Below are 19,043 nucleotides of genomic sequence, written 5' to 3' on the forward strand. Positions count from 1 at the left end.
ATTGTGGGGGCCAGGTAGGAGGTTCAGCTGTTGCGGGGGGGGGGGATGGACACAGTTCTTAATGGGGTGTCTCATTGATGGGTATTGGGGCAGAGCCTGGGGGGGGCACTTACAGCTTAATGGGGTCCAGCTCCTCCATTCAGTGTGTTAGCCTCAGGCTGTTGGGGGGGTGGTTATGGCTTTACCCCCCCCCCCCCCCCCCCCCCAGTCGCCGGGCGGTGCTGGGCCGGGCGGGGGGCGGTCCGCGGGGCGGGCGGGGTGGCGATGCCCCTCCCGGTGCGGCGGGGCGGGCGGCGGCGCGCAGCGGGGCCGGGACCGCTCACACCGGCGGTGACGGCGACGTCGGTGGGGCCATGAAGGTGAAGAAGAGCGGTGGGGCCGGGGGGGGGGCGGCGGCGGCAGCAGCAGCAGCGCGTACCGAAGAGGAGCTGGGCCGCAAGACGCTCATCGGGCCCGACGATGTGCTGGGGCTGCAGCGGGTCACCAGCGGTACGTGCTGGGGAGGGGGCTGCCCCGGGGGCTTTTTTTTTTTTGGGGGGGGGGAAGGAGAGGAGATATGGGACAGGGGGGAGGTGGAGGGCTCGGGGTAGGGGATGGGGACTGCGTTTCTTTTGGGGTTATCCGCTGGGGGGGGGGGGGGGGGGGGGAGAGGAAGGCGGCAGGGGGAGCCGGTCCCCCCTCCTTGGGGGGATAAGGAGTGGGGATGCAGGACCGCAGGGAACAGGGTCCTCCCCGGGGATGGGTGCCATCTAAGGATCAAGGACCTATCCTCCCCCAGGGGATGCCCGGACCTGAGGCTCAGGGCTGGGGATGCTGTCCCCCCCCCCCCCCCCCCCCCCCCCAACCCGCCTCCCCTCAGCCCCAGGGATGCACAGGCTGTGGAGCAGCTCCCCACCCCCCACCCCCCCCCCCCTCCCCGGGGCTGGAGGTCGGTGGTGAGATGTCCCCCCATCGCCCCTCTCCTGTATTTGTGCCCCTGTGCATAGGCCTGGGCCAAGCTGAGCCCCTAGCCTGTGCCCACAGCAGTGGGGCTGGCGGGGGGGGGGGGGGGGGGGGGGGGGCAGACTGGATCCATGGCTGCAATATGAGGGGGCTCCACTGCAGCCCCCCCCCCTCTCCCCAGTTTCTCCTTCCCCAGTATAGCACCGCTGGTCTTGAGAGCATCCTCAGGAGGTGGCAGGCATAGGAGCGTGCCGGCTGGAAGGTTTGCTGTGCTTGGCAGAACAGCTCGGTCAGGACCGGGCGGCTGCGTTGGACCTGTCGAGGTTGCAGCACGCTGGGCTGGGAGAAGGCATGTGCCTCAGGCCAGCTTGGCCTCAGTAATGCCCAGGGGTGGGCTGAGCCCCCGCTGTCCCCAAAAAGGTCTTTTTGCGTGTCCTGGGACCTTTGGGTGGTCTCTCTGTGGGCAGCAGGTTGGGCAGGGGAAGGCGATTTCTGGCAGGGAGGAGGAGGCTGGCCTGGGTGTCCGGCCATGCTCCTCTTTGCCTGGGAGCGCTCTGCGATGTGGCGTTAGAAGCAGGTTTCGTGTCGCAGGCCAGGCCGTGCGGCATGACGAGAGCCCCGGAGAGGAAGGATGCGGCTGTGAGTATCGGTGCGTGCAGGCAGCCCCGTGGGCCCTGTGTGCGGTGAGCAGGGTGGAAGAAGGAAAGCCCTGCGGGGACTCGGTGTTAGTCCTCAGGAAGGGGTTATGGAGGCTTTTCTGAAGGAGGGGCTGCTGATGCTGGGGGAGTCCTTGGCTCCCCTTCTCCTCGCTGAGATGCTCTGATGGGCTGCAGCAGTGTGATTCACTGCCCAGGCCCAGAAATCCCCTGCCTGTGGCAGGGAGAGCTGTGCAGCAGGCACTGAAGCGCACTGCCAGCATACTCTTGAGGAGCAGCAGTTAGGTGGTGAATCCAAGCGACGGTCGCATTAAGCACTTTGCACGCTTGCTTTAGGGTAGCCTGCACGTCCCTGCCTTCGGTGGTGCTGTCTGGAGGGGCTGCAGGCACATGGCCGCCCTGTACCCTCGCTCCCGGGACGTGCAGACCTCTCAAGGTGGATGGTGCGTGGCTCTTGGTAAGCGCCCGCGTTCCCAGTGTGCAGGGAAGGCCAAGCTGGTCACCCTGGTGTCAAAGCCAGGCTGGGAGTGGAGCTGGTTGTCGCCTGCCTCTTCCAACCATGGGGCATTGCTCTCTGGAGCACAGGGAAGATGTGAAATGCATGAAAATGTTTTGCTCTCCTCCTGCTATGGCACTTGCTGGTAGCGTAGGGGGTGTGGATGGATCGTGCCGAACAAGAACCAGGTACTGTGATGAGCCATGGGTAATGCCTTCCCAAGGGAAGTGCTTGTCTATCCTGCTGGGAACATGGGAGCCAGCAAATGCTCTCTGCACCTGAAATCCTCAGTGTGTGCTTGGGGATACAGGTTGAGCATGTTGTATTTTATTACCTAGGAGTATTTTGCAGCACCCCTTCTCAAACTCGGTTTTCAACCTGGTAGGTTTAACATAAAGAGCAAAGATACAAGAATGTTTTTCTGTTCCTTAACATGTAATGATTACTTGGGGCATTCTCTGGCCTTTTCTCATTTCCACGTGCTACAGCAAGCTCTTCAAAACAGATTGCCAAAAATACCGACATGAAACTGTTCCAGCCTTCTGCTCCAAGTGGAGGGTGCTGCAGGGAGGAGGAAGGACCAGACTGTGGGAGAGAAGTTCATGGCTACCCCAGCTTCAACCTCTCCCTTGGAGATGCTGAGTTGAGGCAGACATGACGCCCGATTTCAGCAATTCTGGTTTTGATGCCTAAAGTTGTGGTGCTCCAGGCAGTTTGAAGTTGAAGGGGGAATTGATGGTGGGGTTGCAGCAGAAATGTCCTGGTGCCCTGGATGTTCTTTGTTGTTCCAGGTGGAGGATGATTCATCTTCATCCAAACTCACGGACCAGTAACACGGTAGCTCGTGCTGTTGAGGGACTGCGGTTGAACTGTGTGCTGCCCAGGGACCTGAAGCGGTCTGGCCACATTTTAACATTGCTTCAGCAGACAGAGCCCTGGATAAACCATGCTGGAGAAGGGCTTGGTACTACAGAAATGTGTCTTTTAGAAATGCTTACGCCACAAGTAGCCCGTGTGTTTCTGAATGGCCTTCCGGCTTGTGTGGGGAAAGGCAGAATCCTAGCTACTGTATGGAGCACGGTTATGGACCCAGTTACAAAAGGGATTCCATAACGTGGCTGCCTGTGGCAGCAGGGCACCATGCTCGCACCCGGGAGGGCCCTTGCAGCCCTCCATGCGCCTGGGGTGTGCTGATCTTGCAGATGCTCTTTTGGAGCCAGGATTTGCCATCTTATGCTTGCTCTGCCTGCTGCGGAGCTCCTCGATGCTTCCTGATAACGCTGGGCAAATCTGCTCGCCCTTCGGCCCTGGAAGAGTTGGGTGTCTGCAGAGCCAAACTGCTGGTTGTGGTTGGTATCTGTCGACCAGGCAGCATGCAGGCAGGCTACAGGCAGGCTGTTAGCCCTGCTCTGGCGTTTGGGTCCAGGGAAAAGCCTTTGCTTTTGCATCGGGAAACACAGCTGGGCTTTCCTCTTCCAATAGGTACAGCTGATAAATGACCAAATGTTAACAGTCTCAGGCTGGGAGGGTGGAGATGCAGGATGTGGCTCTGTGGCAAAAGCACGCTTACTGCTAACCCAGAGAAACCCCGTCTGTAACCAGCCAGAAAAGCCAGCTGGGCTCTGCTCTTAATGTGCATCTAATAGGCTTAAAGGGGGAGTTGTGCAAACTGTCCTGCATGTGCTGCGTCCTTTCAATGTTAAATTCTCCAGCAGCTCTGGGTCATAACGTTTCCGGGCACGCTAGGGTTCCAGCCTGACGGACCTGGGGTGCTGCCTTGGAATATCTGGGCCTTTTGGCTGAGCTGGCTCTGGCGCTGCTCCAGCTGGATTAGATGTAAGGCGAATGAACCGTTTTCTTTGCAATTAGCAAGATTTGTTACTTGCTCACACAACTGCAGTTACAAAAAGAGGAAAAACCTTATGACGCGATTAATTTAGGATTAGCAAAGGAGCGGGGCAGAGCTCAGTTCAAATTGCAATTAATTACCGAAGCAGCCAGAGGATCGGAGGAGTCTGTCTGCAGTTATTGGGATATCGCTGTCTGCAAATGCCACGTCCTGCCTCATGGAGCCAGCTGAGGAGCTGGGGCCTGTCATCCCTGGGCACCGTTCCTCATATCGTCAACCATGCTGCATCTCGCAGCTTTGCTGGGTCACGCTGTGCTACTCCCACGTTAGCTGCAGGGCAAGGTTAATTCAAGCAGAGCTTTAATTTCTTCCTCCATCTTTGGTGCTAGAGTCATCGGTGGTCAGCAGGAAGATGATATTACAGCCCTGGTAACGCCATCCCTTTTTGCCGGTGTGCAATACTACTAGGCTTCAAACAGATACGTAACGAAAAGCAAGCTTCAGCCTCCGAGGCAGCCCTGCTTGTCACAGCTTCAGGCACCTGTACGGTTTGTAAGGGTAGATTACAGCTTATATTTTAAGCTTTATTCTAAAGCTTATTTTATTTTAGCAAACCAACGGGTTAAATAATTGATTACATACTTGGAAACAATTACAAAACGAAACCTAAAAATAAGGAACGCACACACACTTAATCATTTCTGAAACTAATCTCTTCCCCGACCTGTCATTTAGGATTTCTGTGAGACTTCTCTTGGCAGCTTTAGCTGAAGGCCAGCTTGGCAGAGGGCTGCCTCGACAGGTCGGTCAGGGCAGACCCTTTGTGGGTGACTTTCCTACCAGTTTCCCTGTAGCGTTAATGGGAAGCTGAGGTGCACAAATCAATCTTCAAAGCTGCTCCTGGACCATGACTTTCCTTTCCTTCCCCAATTAATTAGGAAAATTTATTGTATGAGGAGCTCTGATTAGCTGGGGTTGTTTGTGAGGAGGTTAATGAATCACTGTTCTGAGTTCTCCAGGGCTGTGATGTGTAAAAGCGTTTTGATATGCTGATTTCTTGTCACAGAGCAATATCCCAGAGCTGTGTCAAGCTGCTCTCACCGTGACTCCTTTCCTCGGCAACACCACATACGTTATGAACCTTTTCAAGGCTTTGTGATAACGTGCAACTCGAAGTGTTGTGTAGACGAAGGGTATTTTTAGTAGTCTCGCAGTATAATATGGACTGTTAAGATTTCCAGGGCAGCACACGTGGCATGTGTGTAGCACAGGGCGCCGGGCTGGCAGCTGAGTGGATTCTTCCTTCTGCCAGTGTTGTGAGTTTGGGCCATCCCCGGTGGAAATGGCAAAGGTAAGAGGAATGCTGTGGTATACCCTGGGGGAGTCAGCCTGGGGGCTTGGGCAGGGCCCAAGTGCTCTGGCTTAGCTTTGTGTAAGGGCAAAGTGAGCTGATTTCGTTAATGTTGTGCGCTTGTTTTCAGACTTTGACTGCAATCAGCATGAACGAGAGGGCAGGAAAGAGTGTTTGGATGCCTTGGGGACAGGGGAAGAGCAGCTCCATCTTTCCTTAACAAGGCCTGGAGGGCTGCGATCAGATTAATTGCGAGAGGGTGAAGTCTGGAAAGCTCTAGCAAAAAAAAAAAAAAAAAAAAGCAGGCAGCCACAAAAAGCAGAGCCTGGTGAGCTGCGCAGTAGGATGCGGTGCAAGGCACGCTGCCAGGTGGGTACACCTTACGGGCTATGGGGACCTTTGTAAATGCCCCAGCTCGGAGCCCGCTGGGATGCACCCCTCTGCTTCATTCACAATGTCGGTCAGTAAATGTGCCGCTGCAGAAAAACTCTCGTGGGATCCTCCTGGTGTGGGATTTTTCCTCTGGGGCATTCACAGCAGCCTAATTACTGAGCTAGGTGGGAGGGCTGCAGGTACCTCCCTCCCCATTTACCCCCACTGTCTTTGCTTATCCAAACCCCACGGCTTTAGAAATGGAGTGGATCCTGGCTAGCTTAAGCTTGTTTCTCTGCCCCTCTCTTTATGGGACATGAACTCCTGAGGCAGAGGGCAGGGGAAATGGTTGTTTTTTCTTTAATTGAACTCTGGTTGTCTGAGCAGGCATATCAGTACTGCTCGAAACTTGCCCTGCCTTCCCCTCGAGGTCTTGCACTCTGTCCTGCGTCACTGCTCTGCATCTTCATGGGGTTCGTGCTATTTTTGTTCACTTCCTCCTGAGGCTCTTCAATCTGATAATCTCCTAATCTCCAGCTCCTAGTAATTCATCTGCAGTTGTCTTTGCTTTATACCTGGCTAATGTCTTAGGAGTGGTCTTCAAAATAGCTTCTGACCTTGTTGGCTAATGCGTGTTAAGAAATAGGCCTGCATAGCTACAGGAGCCTTCTCATTCCCCAAATTCTTGTTATTGCCTGTGCTGGGGAAGACGTCCCTATTAGAGGTCACTGCTGTTGCATCAGTTTCTTGTACAGCATCCTCCTGATTTACACCCATTTTCATGACCAGATTTTGAGTTCTTTCTTACCCCAGGTACACTCTGCTTTCCTTTGTGGGCTATTAAAGCCTTAAAGTAGGAGCTGCCTGATCTGAGCTTAGATGCTCTGATGAGCATTGCAGAAATATCTGTAATGTCTGTGAGAGGGGACACGTGCTTTCTCCTGGTTGCAGAGAAGGAGAAGGGAGAAAGGAGTACAACAAGGAGTGCTAACCCTATTGCCCATGAAGTCCTCTTGATAAAATGTGCCTGGTGGGGTGGTTGCAAAGGAAACCTGAAAATATAGGATCGACTTTTAGCTTTCTCTGATGAGGATCAAACACCTAATCTCATCCATTGGATAACTGAAATAACAGGGAGAGGGGCAAGAGGAGAAAGTGCCTTCATTAGCTTTCTTCTATTATCTAGCACTGTGTTTCCCTCACCTTTTGTGCTCCTTTGTAAGACCAGCTTGCAAAAATACAAGGCTGGAAATACGCACCAGGGTTCACAGTGTACCATTGTTCACAAGAGAATAGACAGTGCCTGCTGTCATTTTCGAGGGTGATTTGCCGGTTTCTTTTGCAATCTTGGTTGGTCTTGGGAGGGGAGGAAAGTTTCCTGGGTGAGAACCCGCTCTTCTCTGGATTGGACCAAGGTACCACCTCGGAACTGTAAACAGGGAATGAGCATCCACTGTTTCTGATAACAAAGCTAGACAGACACCTCTTAACAAATGCTTTGCTACAGATTGCTCTTTGGAGTTTTTTTGGAATCACTTTTTCATACAAAGGGAATAGGAGAATTCGGGAAGGAATCCGTTGTGTCTGGCTCGGGAAGTCCATCACCTCTGCTGCTTCCTCAGACCACCACAGTGTTGCTAGTTGTGCTTCCAAACACTTCCAAACCATGGTAGAACTTAAGAGAGAAAATGTCTCTAACAGTGGGGAGTTGCAGATCTTTGGGCATGATACAGAGATTATGGGAAAGAAGCTGCAGAGGCACGAGCAGGAATAGTGATATGTGAGTGAAAAGTAGCTGCTAATACCAGGCTTGCCCAAGTTGCAAGAGTTTGCTCTTTTCTTTAAGAACAAGTCCAACTCAGTGGGTGAATTCCTTCCAGGAAGAGTTTGGGTGTGGAGGTCTGGGATATGGCAATTCACTGGGCTTTAGGAAGGAGTAGGAAATGCTCCTCTTTTGTGACCTGTTTTTGCACTCTTAATGTGGGTACTTCAGGACAAAAGCCAATCTGCTGGGTTTCCTAAGACAGTGATGATGTGTCCATCCCTTCATCCTTTGTTCAGAGTGTGCTCAGGTGAGTACTGAAGGTTTGTTCAGTGATTATTTGGTTATTAACGAGGAAACAATGCAGCCTGCTTCAGAGGAAGTGGAAGTAACGAGAAAATGTTCTGTCCTGAGAGACCAATCCTACCTTTCCTGTAATGATCCACTTCACTCGATGGAGGTTTGAGCTGCCTTATGTCTAACTAAAATAGACACGGATGCTGCCTCCATTCCCCAAATTGTGCTGACGGTGAATTAGGATAATGAAAGCAGATGATACATTTAAGTGTGTCACGGAAGTGTGGGCAACTGGGCCCTACAGTAATTTAAAAATAAGTGTGTATGGGATGAGATTAGCAAATTTGACAGTGCTCAGCTAAGCAGAAGTATCTGCCAATTGCAAGCAGCCCATTCGCAATAAGACCTTCCAATGTAGCTGCAGGCTTCTGTTACGTATGGGGAAAAAAACCAGCATGTGGCTACTTTGATTGACTTTTGAACAGGAATCGCAGCAAGCAAATTTAATACAGACTGAGAGGAATATATATACCTCTTTTTTTTTTTTTTTTTTTGTCCTGCTAGGAGACTGGGCACTGCCAGGGGAGGAAAAAACCACTTGATTGCAGTACTCTGGCAGCTAATCTTCCTAGATGTCATCCAGTTACATACTGGCATGTTGATTTTTTTTTTTTTTAAAAAAAAGGTTTAAAATATTTTCAGTGCAAAAAGAGTTGGAAAATATAGCGCAGGGGTGGAAACATCAGTGAGCAGGAGCCTGGTAGGGATTCTGCCCGGGGTTTACTCCTCTTCGATGGCTCTGCTTGGCTCTCCTCTCTTCCAGATGAGTCATGGACACTGTTACTGCAGCAACGCTACTGCCAAGGAGGGGGATAAAGCTGTTGCCATGGTGCTGGATGGGCAGGAATTCTGCAGGAGGAAAAACACTTAATTATTAACTTGCAGACAAACGAGGCTTCAGACTTTGCCTGCGTGCTCTAGGGAAGGTGTCCCGGGCTCCCAGGCGACCGCCAGCCTGTTCTGGTACAGCCCTTTGCCTTCGTGGAGAGCAGCTGGTCCGAGCGCGGCCGAGGGAGGCGAAGCCGGGACTGTGGGAAGCTGTGCCTGCTTCTGGCAATTAGTGTTTTGCATGCGGCGGCTCTGAGCTGGGAAGTTGTGGGACGGGTTAAGAATTTGGGCTGGCTGATGCGTTAAGAACCTAAAATCATCGTGTAATTGCAGGACGTCTACCTGAGGATTGCTAAACCTTGGGGCTTAAGGCAAGGGGTTGATTTAAATTTCTGTCCCATCTCCTTGGCTGCTGTTAAGGGCAGAAAAGAAGATTTTGTGCAATTCTTCAGCTATTTAACAGTAGGCTTGCATTTTCTTGTGGTAGTAAGAAGGTTGAGCTTTCATCTTGTTCTTCCTGATAGCGTGGGTACTGGTGTTAGTTTCTCTTTGTGCTGGGTTGATAGGAAAGGGAAACCTCCCTGCCAAATGCCAGAGATGCTTTGAACACAGTCCTCTCTCTTAAAGCCCATTCCTTTGAGCATTCACATATGGTGGTGATGAAGAAGAGCAGTAAAACCCTCCAGAGAGTACGTTTAACACCTCAGTTCCTTGTACCAGTGAGCACTCGGACAGTTCTCCAAGTTAAGGAGGTTTGCAAAGACTAGAAGGCTTCTAAGGAGGTTTGCAAAGACTAGAAGGCTTCTAGGAAACTACAGGTGCTAGATGTGCAGTTCATGCTCAGCGGCGCCTAGGAGCAATCTTCCATAGTGCTGACTCCAGCTAGCTTTGTCTCTCACTACATGGGGGCCTGATTTCTGTAATTACAGATCCCAGCATGAGGGCCTTGCTGTCTGGTTGTCGCAATGCCTGGCATTTGGGATGTTTTACTACGCCACAGCAATCTTTTATTAACTCCTTATCTATGGGATGTGCTAACCACCGCCCATGGACCGTAACCCCTGACCATAATGTAGGTACCCGATTTGTTATACCGGCGCTGAAGGAGGGGTTGTAATGGGCAGGTATGATCTCTGAGGACACTGCAACTTGTTTTGATATAGTCAATGAATAAGCTCTTAGGTGGATGGGTATATTTGAATTTTAGAAATAGGAAAGCAGACAGAAGTGATTAACCCAGACTAACAGCAGGAATTAGTAGCTGAGAAAGGGCTTAGAATTAGAATGTTAAAGTATTACTTTCACCTTAGAACCTCCAAAACAAGTCTCTTACAACATGCAGATGCACAGTCGTTCAAAAGCTAACCCAGCCTGTATACATACAACATTTATTTAGATTTGACAGGATAAAGTAAGTTATTGGAGCTGCTGTCAATCAAGTACCACTGCTCTTTCCCCAGAGAGGAGGCTGATACGCAGGCCGGGAAGCTGTCTTGGGGCACAACAAGGCTGAAGCCAGAAACAAGGACTTTCTCCCAAAGATACTGACTCTGGTGGAAGCAGGGAAGGGCTCTGTTCACAGACTGGTTTCCTAATGCAGGGAAAGGCTTCAACGCTGTTTTCAGTGCCGAGGAAAATAAGTCTTTGCATGGGACAAGCATCGGTGGAGAGAAGAGGCCGTCCTCTGTCTGCAGAGGGTCGGAGACAGGGGAGATGGCACAAGGGGGGACACTTATGTTCCAGTTAAGCGCAGTCAGCTTAGTGCTCACAAAGCTGCTTAGCACTTGCATTCTGCCAGAGGGCAGTTTTTAAAACAGGCAAAGCCTCTTACACTGAAAAGGCTAGGATTTGATGGAGGTGCTGACTATTCTCAATACCCTGAGGGGAAATGGATGCAGAAGATGCTGGCACAGGGTTGGAAAAGGGTGATGACCTCCTAGCGCTGAGGGAGAAAAGCCTTGCCCCTGTCCTGTCCAAGCAGGGCAGAGTAAGCATTCAGAACCGAGATTGTCTTCCTAGACATCAGGTTTGGATTAAAAACAAAGTAGTAGTGGAGATGCGTTTGGGGTTGTGACCTCCAAAGAATAGCCAGAAATACCTGGTAGTTCTGGGCAGCCTTCATTTAAATTTGTTTTCCTCTGCAGATTATTTGTGCACTCCAGAGGAAAATGTTTACAAGATAGACTTCACCAGGTTCAAAATCCGGGACATGGAATCTGGCACAGTCTTGTTTGAAATCACCAAACCAGCAGCTTCAGGTGAGTGCACACACAAAATACTGTTTTAATGAACAAACAACTGCTAGTGTCTGCTTCCTTTTGCCTTCTCCCACTCATAGAATCATAGAATCATTTAGGTTGGGAAAGACCTTCAACATCATCGAGTCCAACCATTAACCATGCCCACACTCCTTTTACTCGATACATTTCCTCAAAATAGGAGATACTCTCAACTGCAAGAGGGCTAGAGTCCCAGCTTGCAGCAGAAATACCATTCGGGTGTCCCTCTGTACCAACACACTGAACAGAACTCGTTGCTGCTGTATTCTGATGATTGCCATCTGTGATGAGAAAGGACAGATGGATGTTGTAAACAGAAGCAGAGGAGGAGGAGATCACCGTGTGTTCGCTTCTTGGCTGTTCATCAGCTAGTCCCCCTGTACATAGTTTAACTGCTAGTCTAACATCTTTCACTCAGCAGTCAGGAAAATGGTATTTCCAAAAGGGAGAAACTTGGTCAATTGTGCAAATTAGACAAACTGAAAGTTTGCTGCTTTTTTTTTTTTCCCCTCTTGATAATTTTTAGGTGTTACTTGTAACCATCAAAATGTTACCTGTTGCCAGTGGTAATAAAAACCCGGCGCAACTGTTCTTTTCCTGATCAAGTGCTCTTTTAAGTCTTCCCCATCTCCCTGCAAGTGAGGGGAAGTTTTCTGTAGCTTATAGATAGCAAAGCAGACACGCTAAGGTGAAATGCCTTGTTCGGAGTCACACTGCAATCCTGAATCAGAGGTAGGAGCAGTAAGTCACTTCAGAAAATAAGAAGTGTATCAAACCAAAGGGCCATCTTGCAATACTCTGTCTCTGAGTGACCAGTAGCGGATGCCTTAGAGAGGACAGGAAGAGGGTAAGCACATCATCGGGCTTTCTCAGAATAGTTCCTTGGCTTATATGACTCAATAATGTACGACTGCAAGTGTTTTCACCGAGTTTCTGTTTCTCAGACGATTGTGACGGAGCTTTACTTTGCACTTTTCCAGAACGTGAACACAACGACAAGAAGGACATTGACCCCAATGCCGGACGGTTTGTACGCTATCAGTTTACCCCAGCTTTTCTTAGACTTCGGCAAGTGGGAGCCACGTAAGTAATTCCTCCTGTGCTACTTTTTCTAGCACAGGAAACAACTTGAAATCTTACAAAAAACAGCTCTTGCTTGTTGATCCTCTCAGGAAGTTGATTTAATAGGGATCTTTTGTTATTAAAAGGATCTCCAAACATCTTTGCTGGGTGCCTTGCTTTCTCCATCCCTTTAGCTTATTTACCTCAGGAATAGGCATGGGGTTGGAGAGATGAATGCTAAAAGGGGCAAGATAAGGTGGACAGACTATTTGTCAGAGGCTCTGCCAGTTTTGGAAGGTGTGTCTGCAGTCCTCCATGTTGCATTCTCCCCAAAATATTAATCCATACATGCATGTGAAATGTTGAAGTAATGTTTGTCACTTTAAGTACTAGAATGATCTTCGACACGTCTGGTAGTACTGCTTGCATCTATCAATAAACCAAAACCGTGACACCTAAAGTATCTTTCTGTAAAGCTTTAGGCCAAAGTTATTGTTAGTGTAATACAGGTGACAGAGTGTATTGTTTCTTTAGTAAAAGTTAGTAGTAATTACTACTAACTATGCTATTACTACTAACTTAACTACAGATTTATCCGCAGTTAAATAGCATGCATGGGGAGATGCAATTTTTGGCTCATGTTTCCTCTTCTGGCCCTCCAAAGAGCAGGCTGGTGGGCTGCTTTGTCTCTACTGGAGATTTTAGAAGGGTATTGGGTCATAGCATGACAGGTTCTTTGTTGTCTTTGTTTTTCTTTACATTCACTTAAGTTTAAATTAGTATATGTAATGAAGAGCTTTATGCCCATTGCTATTATGTCATTAAGTCTAATACTATAATCGAGCATCAGTTACAGTTTCCAGCACAAACCTGTTTGTTTCAGGTATACAGAAATCATTAGTTTGGATATACGTTGGAGTGCAGTTTGATAGATGTCTTCAGCAGCAAATGTGTATTTCACAAGAACTGATGTACAGTACCCTTGCTTGAAAAAAAAAAAAGTATTTTTAAGAGCTTGATTAAAATCCAGCATTTGGTTATGATGCAAAAGAATTAAAATTTGTTGTCAAAGAATATATTTAGAGCAAGGTTGCACATTACTGTTTCCTGCTAATCTTAAAGATGTGCACCATTTTGATTTTGTTTTGGAAGAAAAATTAGAGTTATGGATCAATTAGCACCTCTTTGGCCACTATTTGGTTAAAATGGTAAATACCCAACTTTTGATTTGTGCCAGACTAGTAACAGTGTCTTCCTGGCTTACTCATAGTGTATCGTAGGTAACTAATACCTATCTTTCTCCAAGAGGTCATGCTTCTTGGCAAGAGAAACTTAAATATAGTGCTTACTGAAACTTGTCCCCCTTTACCACTTACAAAGCAGGAACAGAAGAAAGACCATTTTCTATAGATCTGGCATTTTTTTTAGTACCCACCAGAAGAATTAAAGTAACTTGTATAAAACCCCAAAGCAATAAGGAACGTCTAATGAGTGATCTAGTGAAGTGCCTATCCAGAATATTGGAGGGATCTTTTCTTCACTGAAGAGGATTTTAAGATTGTAAAATTGTCTTGCATGTATCTTTTTTTTTTTTTTTTTGAGTAAAATGAATCATAATATAGTGTAATCTATGATTTGTAATGCTATGTTGTGTCCTTATAGCATGCTTTAAGAAAAAGAGGAAACGATAATTTGGTTCGTACCATTGCTTTAGATTTTTGGCTTTTTTTAGAAGAGCTCTCTTCTACCTTTCAGGAATGGTTGAAAATCCTCCTTAAGGAAGAAAGCTCACTTCAATCTTATCCTTCTTTTTCAGGGTGGAATTCACAGTAGGGGACAAACCCATTAATAACTTCCGCATGATTGAGAGGCATTACTTCCGGGATCAATTGCTTAAGAGTTTTGATTTTGAATTTGGGTTCTGCATCCCCAGCAGTAAAAATACGTGTGAGCACATCTATGAATTCCCACAGCTCTCTGAGGATCTCAGTAAGCTCTCTTTAATTACTGGGTTACCACACAGCAATGTTAATCTAAGGTGTTTTGAGGAAGCCCTTTCTTAAAAGCTGTCTGTAGAAAGTGGGTAGGGTAGAATACTTCCAGGCAGTTTTGTGTCTGTATTAACACGGATTTTGTTTTCTAGTAGCATGTATCTTGTCACCCACCAAACAGTTGGTTTGTTGGTTTTTGTTTTTTTTTAATTCTTAAAAGGGAAGCTTCAGTGTCAGGGAGAAAAAAAGATAACTGTGTTATAAAACAACCAAAAAAATAGGATTAAAAAGACGTCCAATAAATGGATGACTTAAATGTCATGTTCTGTTTTAATGTTTGATGTGCTATATTGATAGCTGGAGAGGTTTTAGTTTTAGTATGAACATAACTTTTATTTTCTCTCCTCTCTCCCAAGATACAATAGCATGAGTACTAAATCTGTGTAATCTTATATTCTTTACAACCCCTAATCATGTATGTCAGCACTAATATTACAGAGTCTGTGGAAAATACAGTGATGCACTGCTGCTTACTTATTTTCACACCAGAACAAATTTCTTCTGAGTTCGCTGTTTTATCACCTTTTTTAAAACAAACAAAAAAACCCAACCAAAACCCCACAAACTCTAGTATGATACTGTTTTGAGATTAGGTAGAGCACTTACACTTTGTATGGTGCCTTAACATATTTTGATTATGTCTGAGTTCTTTAAAAGATACTGGCATCGAATGGTTTGGGTAGGTTCCCATTTTGATTTTGGTTTTTCGCTTGAGAGTTTGCTGCTATCTGAGCAATGCTATTAAATGTAAATGAAACCCAGTGCAGATCGTTGCCTCAGTAGGGCTTCTGTGTAACATGATTAATTTTTTTTCTTTTCTTCTTTTTTCCCCTTCAGTTCGAGAGATGATCCTTCATCCATATGAGACACAGTCGGACAGTTTCTACTTTGTAGACAACAAGCTCGTGATGCACAACAAGGCAGATTATTCATACAGTGGAGGACCTTGAGCACAGGACAGACAGCCAACCTGCGCTGGCCTTCCCTTTCCTATTGAAGTTGTCAGGGATACCAACACCTTCAGTTCCATTGCCTACAATGTCAACCAGACAAGGATCCACAAACCAAGGACTCTTTGCCACAGTAGGAGTTTCATGACTAAATTTGCCAGTCTCATCTTTTCTGAGCTTTGAAGCAGACCCAATTCTTCAGAACTTTAAGTGGTTCTACAATGGTAAATGATCTTTGGATACCACTTCCCTAAGTTCTTTAAGTGTCTGCTTTGGAAATGGCCTTGTGGGACCTGGGGGATTTTGCCCTAATTCTGTGGGTTTGTGTTCTTGCCCTCAAGTATCTTTTAGGATGTGATTGCTTTCTCAAAGAATGTAATTTGAGAAACCACGTGAGTGGATGGATGCAAATGCAGAGTTTTGTTTATTTGTTTCTCTTTGTGAATGCTTCAAAGACATGGCCAATTTAACTTGTACATCCAGTTGAAAATGTGGAGCATAACATCTTACAAAAGCAAGTTTCATCTTTAGATTAGTTCTCTAAATAAGTATTTCATCCTTTAGTTTTGTTCCTTCTATGTAATATTCTGTTTAATCTTGGAAACACTGAAACTCACAATGAAGAGCAGCAGTTCAATGACAGAGCTGTTTTTAATTCAGTACTGTCCTTTTACATTTCAGATGAAGGCAAAATAGCATTGAGGGGCTGTGAACCTCCATAAGCATTTTCCATTAATTTCAGTTTTTGCAAACTGATTGCAGAATAATCAGGAGAAATTGAAGGATTTTAGCTTTATTTGGCATTTTTACATAGCTAACATTCAGCCTATTCATGCTATACATTTTCCATGTCTATTTTGTTTCATCTCTGCTCAGTACTAAGATAAGGGCTTCAGCACTGCTTGTTAGAGCAATGCTTTCATTTGTCTAGGGCAGTTGGAGAGTGTGGAATTTCCAATTCTCCATTGTATCTGAATTTGAAGAATGTTATGACAGTGTTTTCCCTTTGTTAAAAATGTTTTGCATTGGATATTAATACAGGTGAAACAGTAAGTCTAATAATGTAGGACTTTAAGGCACAGCAAAAATTTAGCAAGAGGTCTCTCTTCAGACTCTATAAGAAGTTTAAGGCCAATTTTGCCCAAGTTTTTAAGCATGTGCTTAGAAAGATAGAAGTACAAAGAAGTAGCAACATCAAGAGAGTAAACTAGTGTATGCAAAACAAGACCTGAGAAGGCTGTGTGGGGTAGCCTGTTGTCATGAAACCCTTACTCTAAAGGTCAGTTCACTGACACTTTAAAAAAAATAAAAGGCAGTTGCAGTTTGTAGATATTTCTATAAATACTTGATGTCTCCATGTCTAATTCTGTGAGTTTAAGTGGAACATTATATGTTAGCCTCAGATAGGTGTGATTGTAATAATTTTTATAAAATACCATTTTTAGTCGTGATTAGCATCTTTCTAGTCACAGCCTAAGTCAAACAGAACTACAAATGGTTCCAAATGTAGCCATCTGCCTAAGAACAGGGAGGTTTTTTGTGCTCTTATTGGGGTTGTGATCACTATTAAATGTGTTACCATTTGTATTTGGCTTGGCTTTCTTTACTTCTGAAAGAGATTCAATTTTCTAAAGAAAATGCAGTGAGTTTAGGCTACAGCACAGAATTTTTGTATTAAGATTGATAGCTAAGGAAGTATGTAAAGTTCATTGATTTTACAGAACTAGTATCTTGTAGTAATTATCACAATGAGACTTGTATTTATCACTATTTTTTGTCTCTAGTGTATTAAATCATATAATTAGCCTATGGCTGACTTATCTGTTTGAGAGTTACAAAGAATTTCCTTATTATTTGTACAATGCTTGGAGCTACTGATCATTAAGTTTTATAGCACAATAATTACTAAAGGTGAAAATAGTTTCAAAAAGTCTAGGGTACCCCCCCGCTTTTTTTTTTTTTTGCATCAGGGCTGTTAAACTATCTATATATTCAAAGACATTTTGCAAGTTTAAGTTTTTATTAATTTTGTTCCAACTCTTGGAGAAGAAAATAGACCCATTTGAAGGCAGAAGAGAGTATGTGTGTTTATAAGTAGTATGTTATACAGTTTTTTTGGGGGGTATCTTTCAACTCTCACCTGCTGTTCATAATAATCCCTTCTGTGCATAAAATTTTTTAAAAGACTTCTAGAAATGGTGCTTGCCCAGAATTGCCAGTTGTACATTTCAGACAGAAATATACATCTCGGTATATTTTGGTGAGAGCAGTTGTTGTACTTTGGTGCATACTCTTGAGTTGTCATACTGAGTATCCTCTCTGTATAGCATATCACTGTCAGCTGATCTGAAATAGTCCTGTTCTACTCCTTTTTTATGCTACCTCCTTTTAGGACTTTGGACTTCAAAACCAAAAGTAATTCCATAAAAAATATTACTGTAATCAAGGAAAACTTGAGTGGTAGATGTGCCCCTTTAAAAAAGAACCTAGAGGAAGTTACCTTGTTCCCAATAATGTAGTATGTTGTTGAATGGACTTTATGACACTCTGCGTTTTGTGGTAGGTTTGATGTTAAACATAAGAGGATCTCCTGAATTGTGCTAACTGTTCTGATAATTCAGATTCTATGGGTAATAACTTCAGGCTAACAGAAAATTTAGTGTGAATCATACAGGAGATATTTTATTGAGTGGATTTGTTGTGTTCTATTATTAGGAATACTTTAAAGCAGAAACAAATATTGGACATATTCAATAAAATAAATTTCAACTTTTTTTAGATTTAGTGTTTCAGTTTGAGGAATTTTACTTTTTAAAAGCCCCCCCAGTTGGCTACCAAATAACAAGTTCTGATTCTTAAACCAAGGCAAATAACAAAGCTTTCTGTGGGAAGTGTAATGAAGGTGCTTTTTTCTGTATTCCACTGCAACAGTTATCACTGTTATTTCCCTGTTTCACTTCAAACAGGTTGTTTGCATTTCTTTAAGGTCATCTACATCCACAATGTTTAGAAACACGTGGGAATCACTGTCCAAGGGAGGGGTTCCATTGCTTTTCTACCCGTTTATGCAGCAGTATGTGTAGTGTTGATATCAGACTTTATATTGTTGCACATAAACAGCACTAGAAGAGTGTACCTTCAAGAACTTTTGCAGCACAGTTGCTGTTCCAATGCCACTTCTGTCCTTGTTTTGCATTAAAACTACATACAAAATTTAATGTTAAAGACCATGCTTTGTACAGCACTGAACAACTTCAGCTTTCATCTGAAAGGGAGGCAAGAGCTCTCAGATCAGCTGTAAAATGAAACCATGTTTTCTTCCCTTAAACTGGCAGCTGATTCTTATTGTAAACCAGTCGAAAGTCAATTCTTAACAGCATTGTTCACAGATTTTGTTAGTCTCCTTGACTAGTTACTATTTTGTATTTTAATATTAATCATTATTGGGTTTCCTTGGGAAGTTCATCTACAAAATCACCAAATATTGGCTCTGGAAAAAAGAATTATTGTATTTTTTCTTTAGTTTAATTTTTAAAATTATTTTAATTGGCACTACAGCTCTGTTTTAATAAGCCAGTCTGGAAATTCGGGATCTGACTTTTTGAAAGTGAAAGAAAACATCTAAGAGCTAACCAAGATTATCTGCTAGTAATGACTAGCTGTTTCCTGTCATAAGACAGGATTATATGTGTACTTTACAGAGTGAATTAATCTTGGAAAAAGAAACTAAGTCTCTGTGAGTGCTAACAGTGACATAATTTTTCTGAGAGACAAGGAAATTATAACTCAACACATTCTTTCACTTTATCAGTCTTGGATTCCTCTAAACTTCAGGTTTTTTAAAGAAAAGCAACAGTAATACATTTGTGGTTAACTGCTATGCTGTGTGGTCTAATAATTCACAGACTTTAGTGGCAGCAAGAGAACAATGTATTTTTAAAATTAACACACCAAGTATAAGTATGGTTTAAATTGTAGGAACTTTGTTCTCAGATCAGTGACAAAAGCCAAAATTGTTTCTGTGAATGTATCTTTTATGTGGTGACATTTATGAAATAACTGAATAATCCACTCTCCCTGACTCATAA

General features: G+C 45.1%; 1 protein-coding gene across 2 annotated transcripts; it reads left to right on the plus strand.

Moving 5' to 3' along the window:
• Window positions 1–340: 340 nt before the first annotated feature.
• UNC119 (unc-119 lipid binding chaperone) lies at window positions 341–17,729 on the plus strand. 2 transcript variants are annotated; one of them, XM_049802779.1, is made up of 5 exons: window positions 341–489; window positions 10,758–10,871; window positions 11,873–11,975; window positions 13,771–13,943; window positions 14,843–17,729. In XM_049802779.1, exons 1-5 carry the CDS (start codon window positions 354–356, stop codon window positions 14,953–14,955), a joined length of 639 nt encoding a protein of 212 aa, XP_049658736.1. In that variant the 5' UTR covers window positions 341–353; the 3' UTR covers window positions 14,956–17,729. The 2 variants fall into 2 exon arrangements, with proteins under 2 accessions (XP_049658736.1, XP_049658738.1); XM_049802781.1 differs by lacking the exon at window positions 341–489 and adding an exon at window positions 10,334–10,639.
• Window positions 17,730–19,043: the final 1,314 nt, after the last annotated feature.

The sequence above is a fragment of the Accipiter gentilis genome, chromosome 6 (assembly GCF_929443795.1).
Source record: "Accipiter gentilis chromosome 6, bAccGen1.1, whole genome shotgun sequence".
In the NCBI taxonomy this organism is placed as follows: Eukaryota; Metazoa; Chordata; class Aves; order Accipitriformes; family Accipitridae; genus Astur; species Astur gentilis.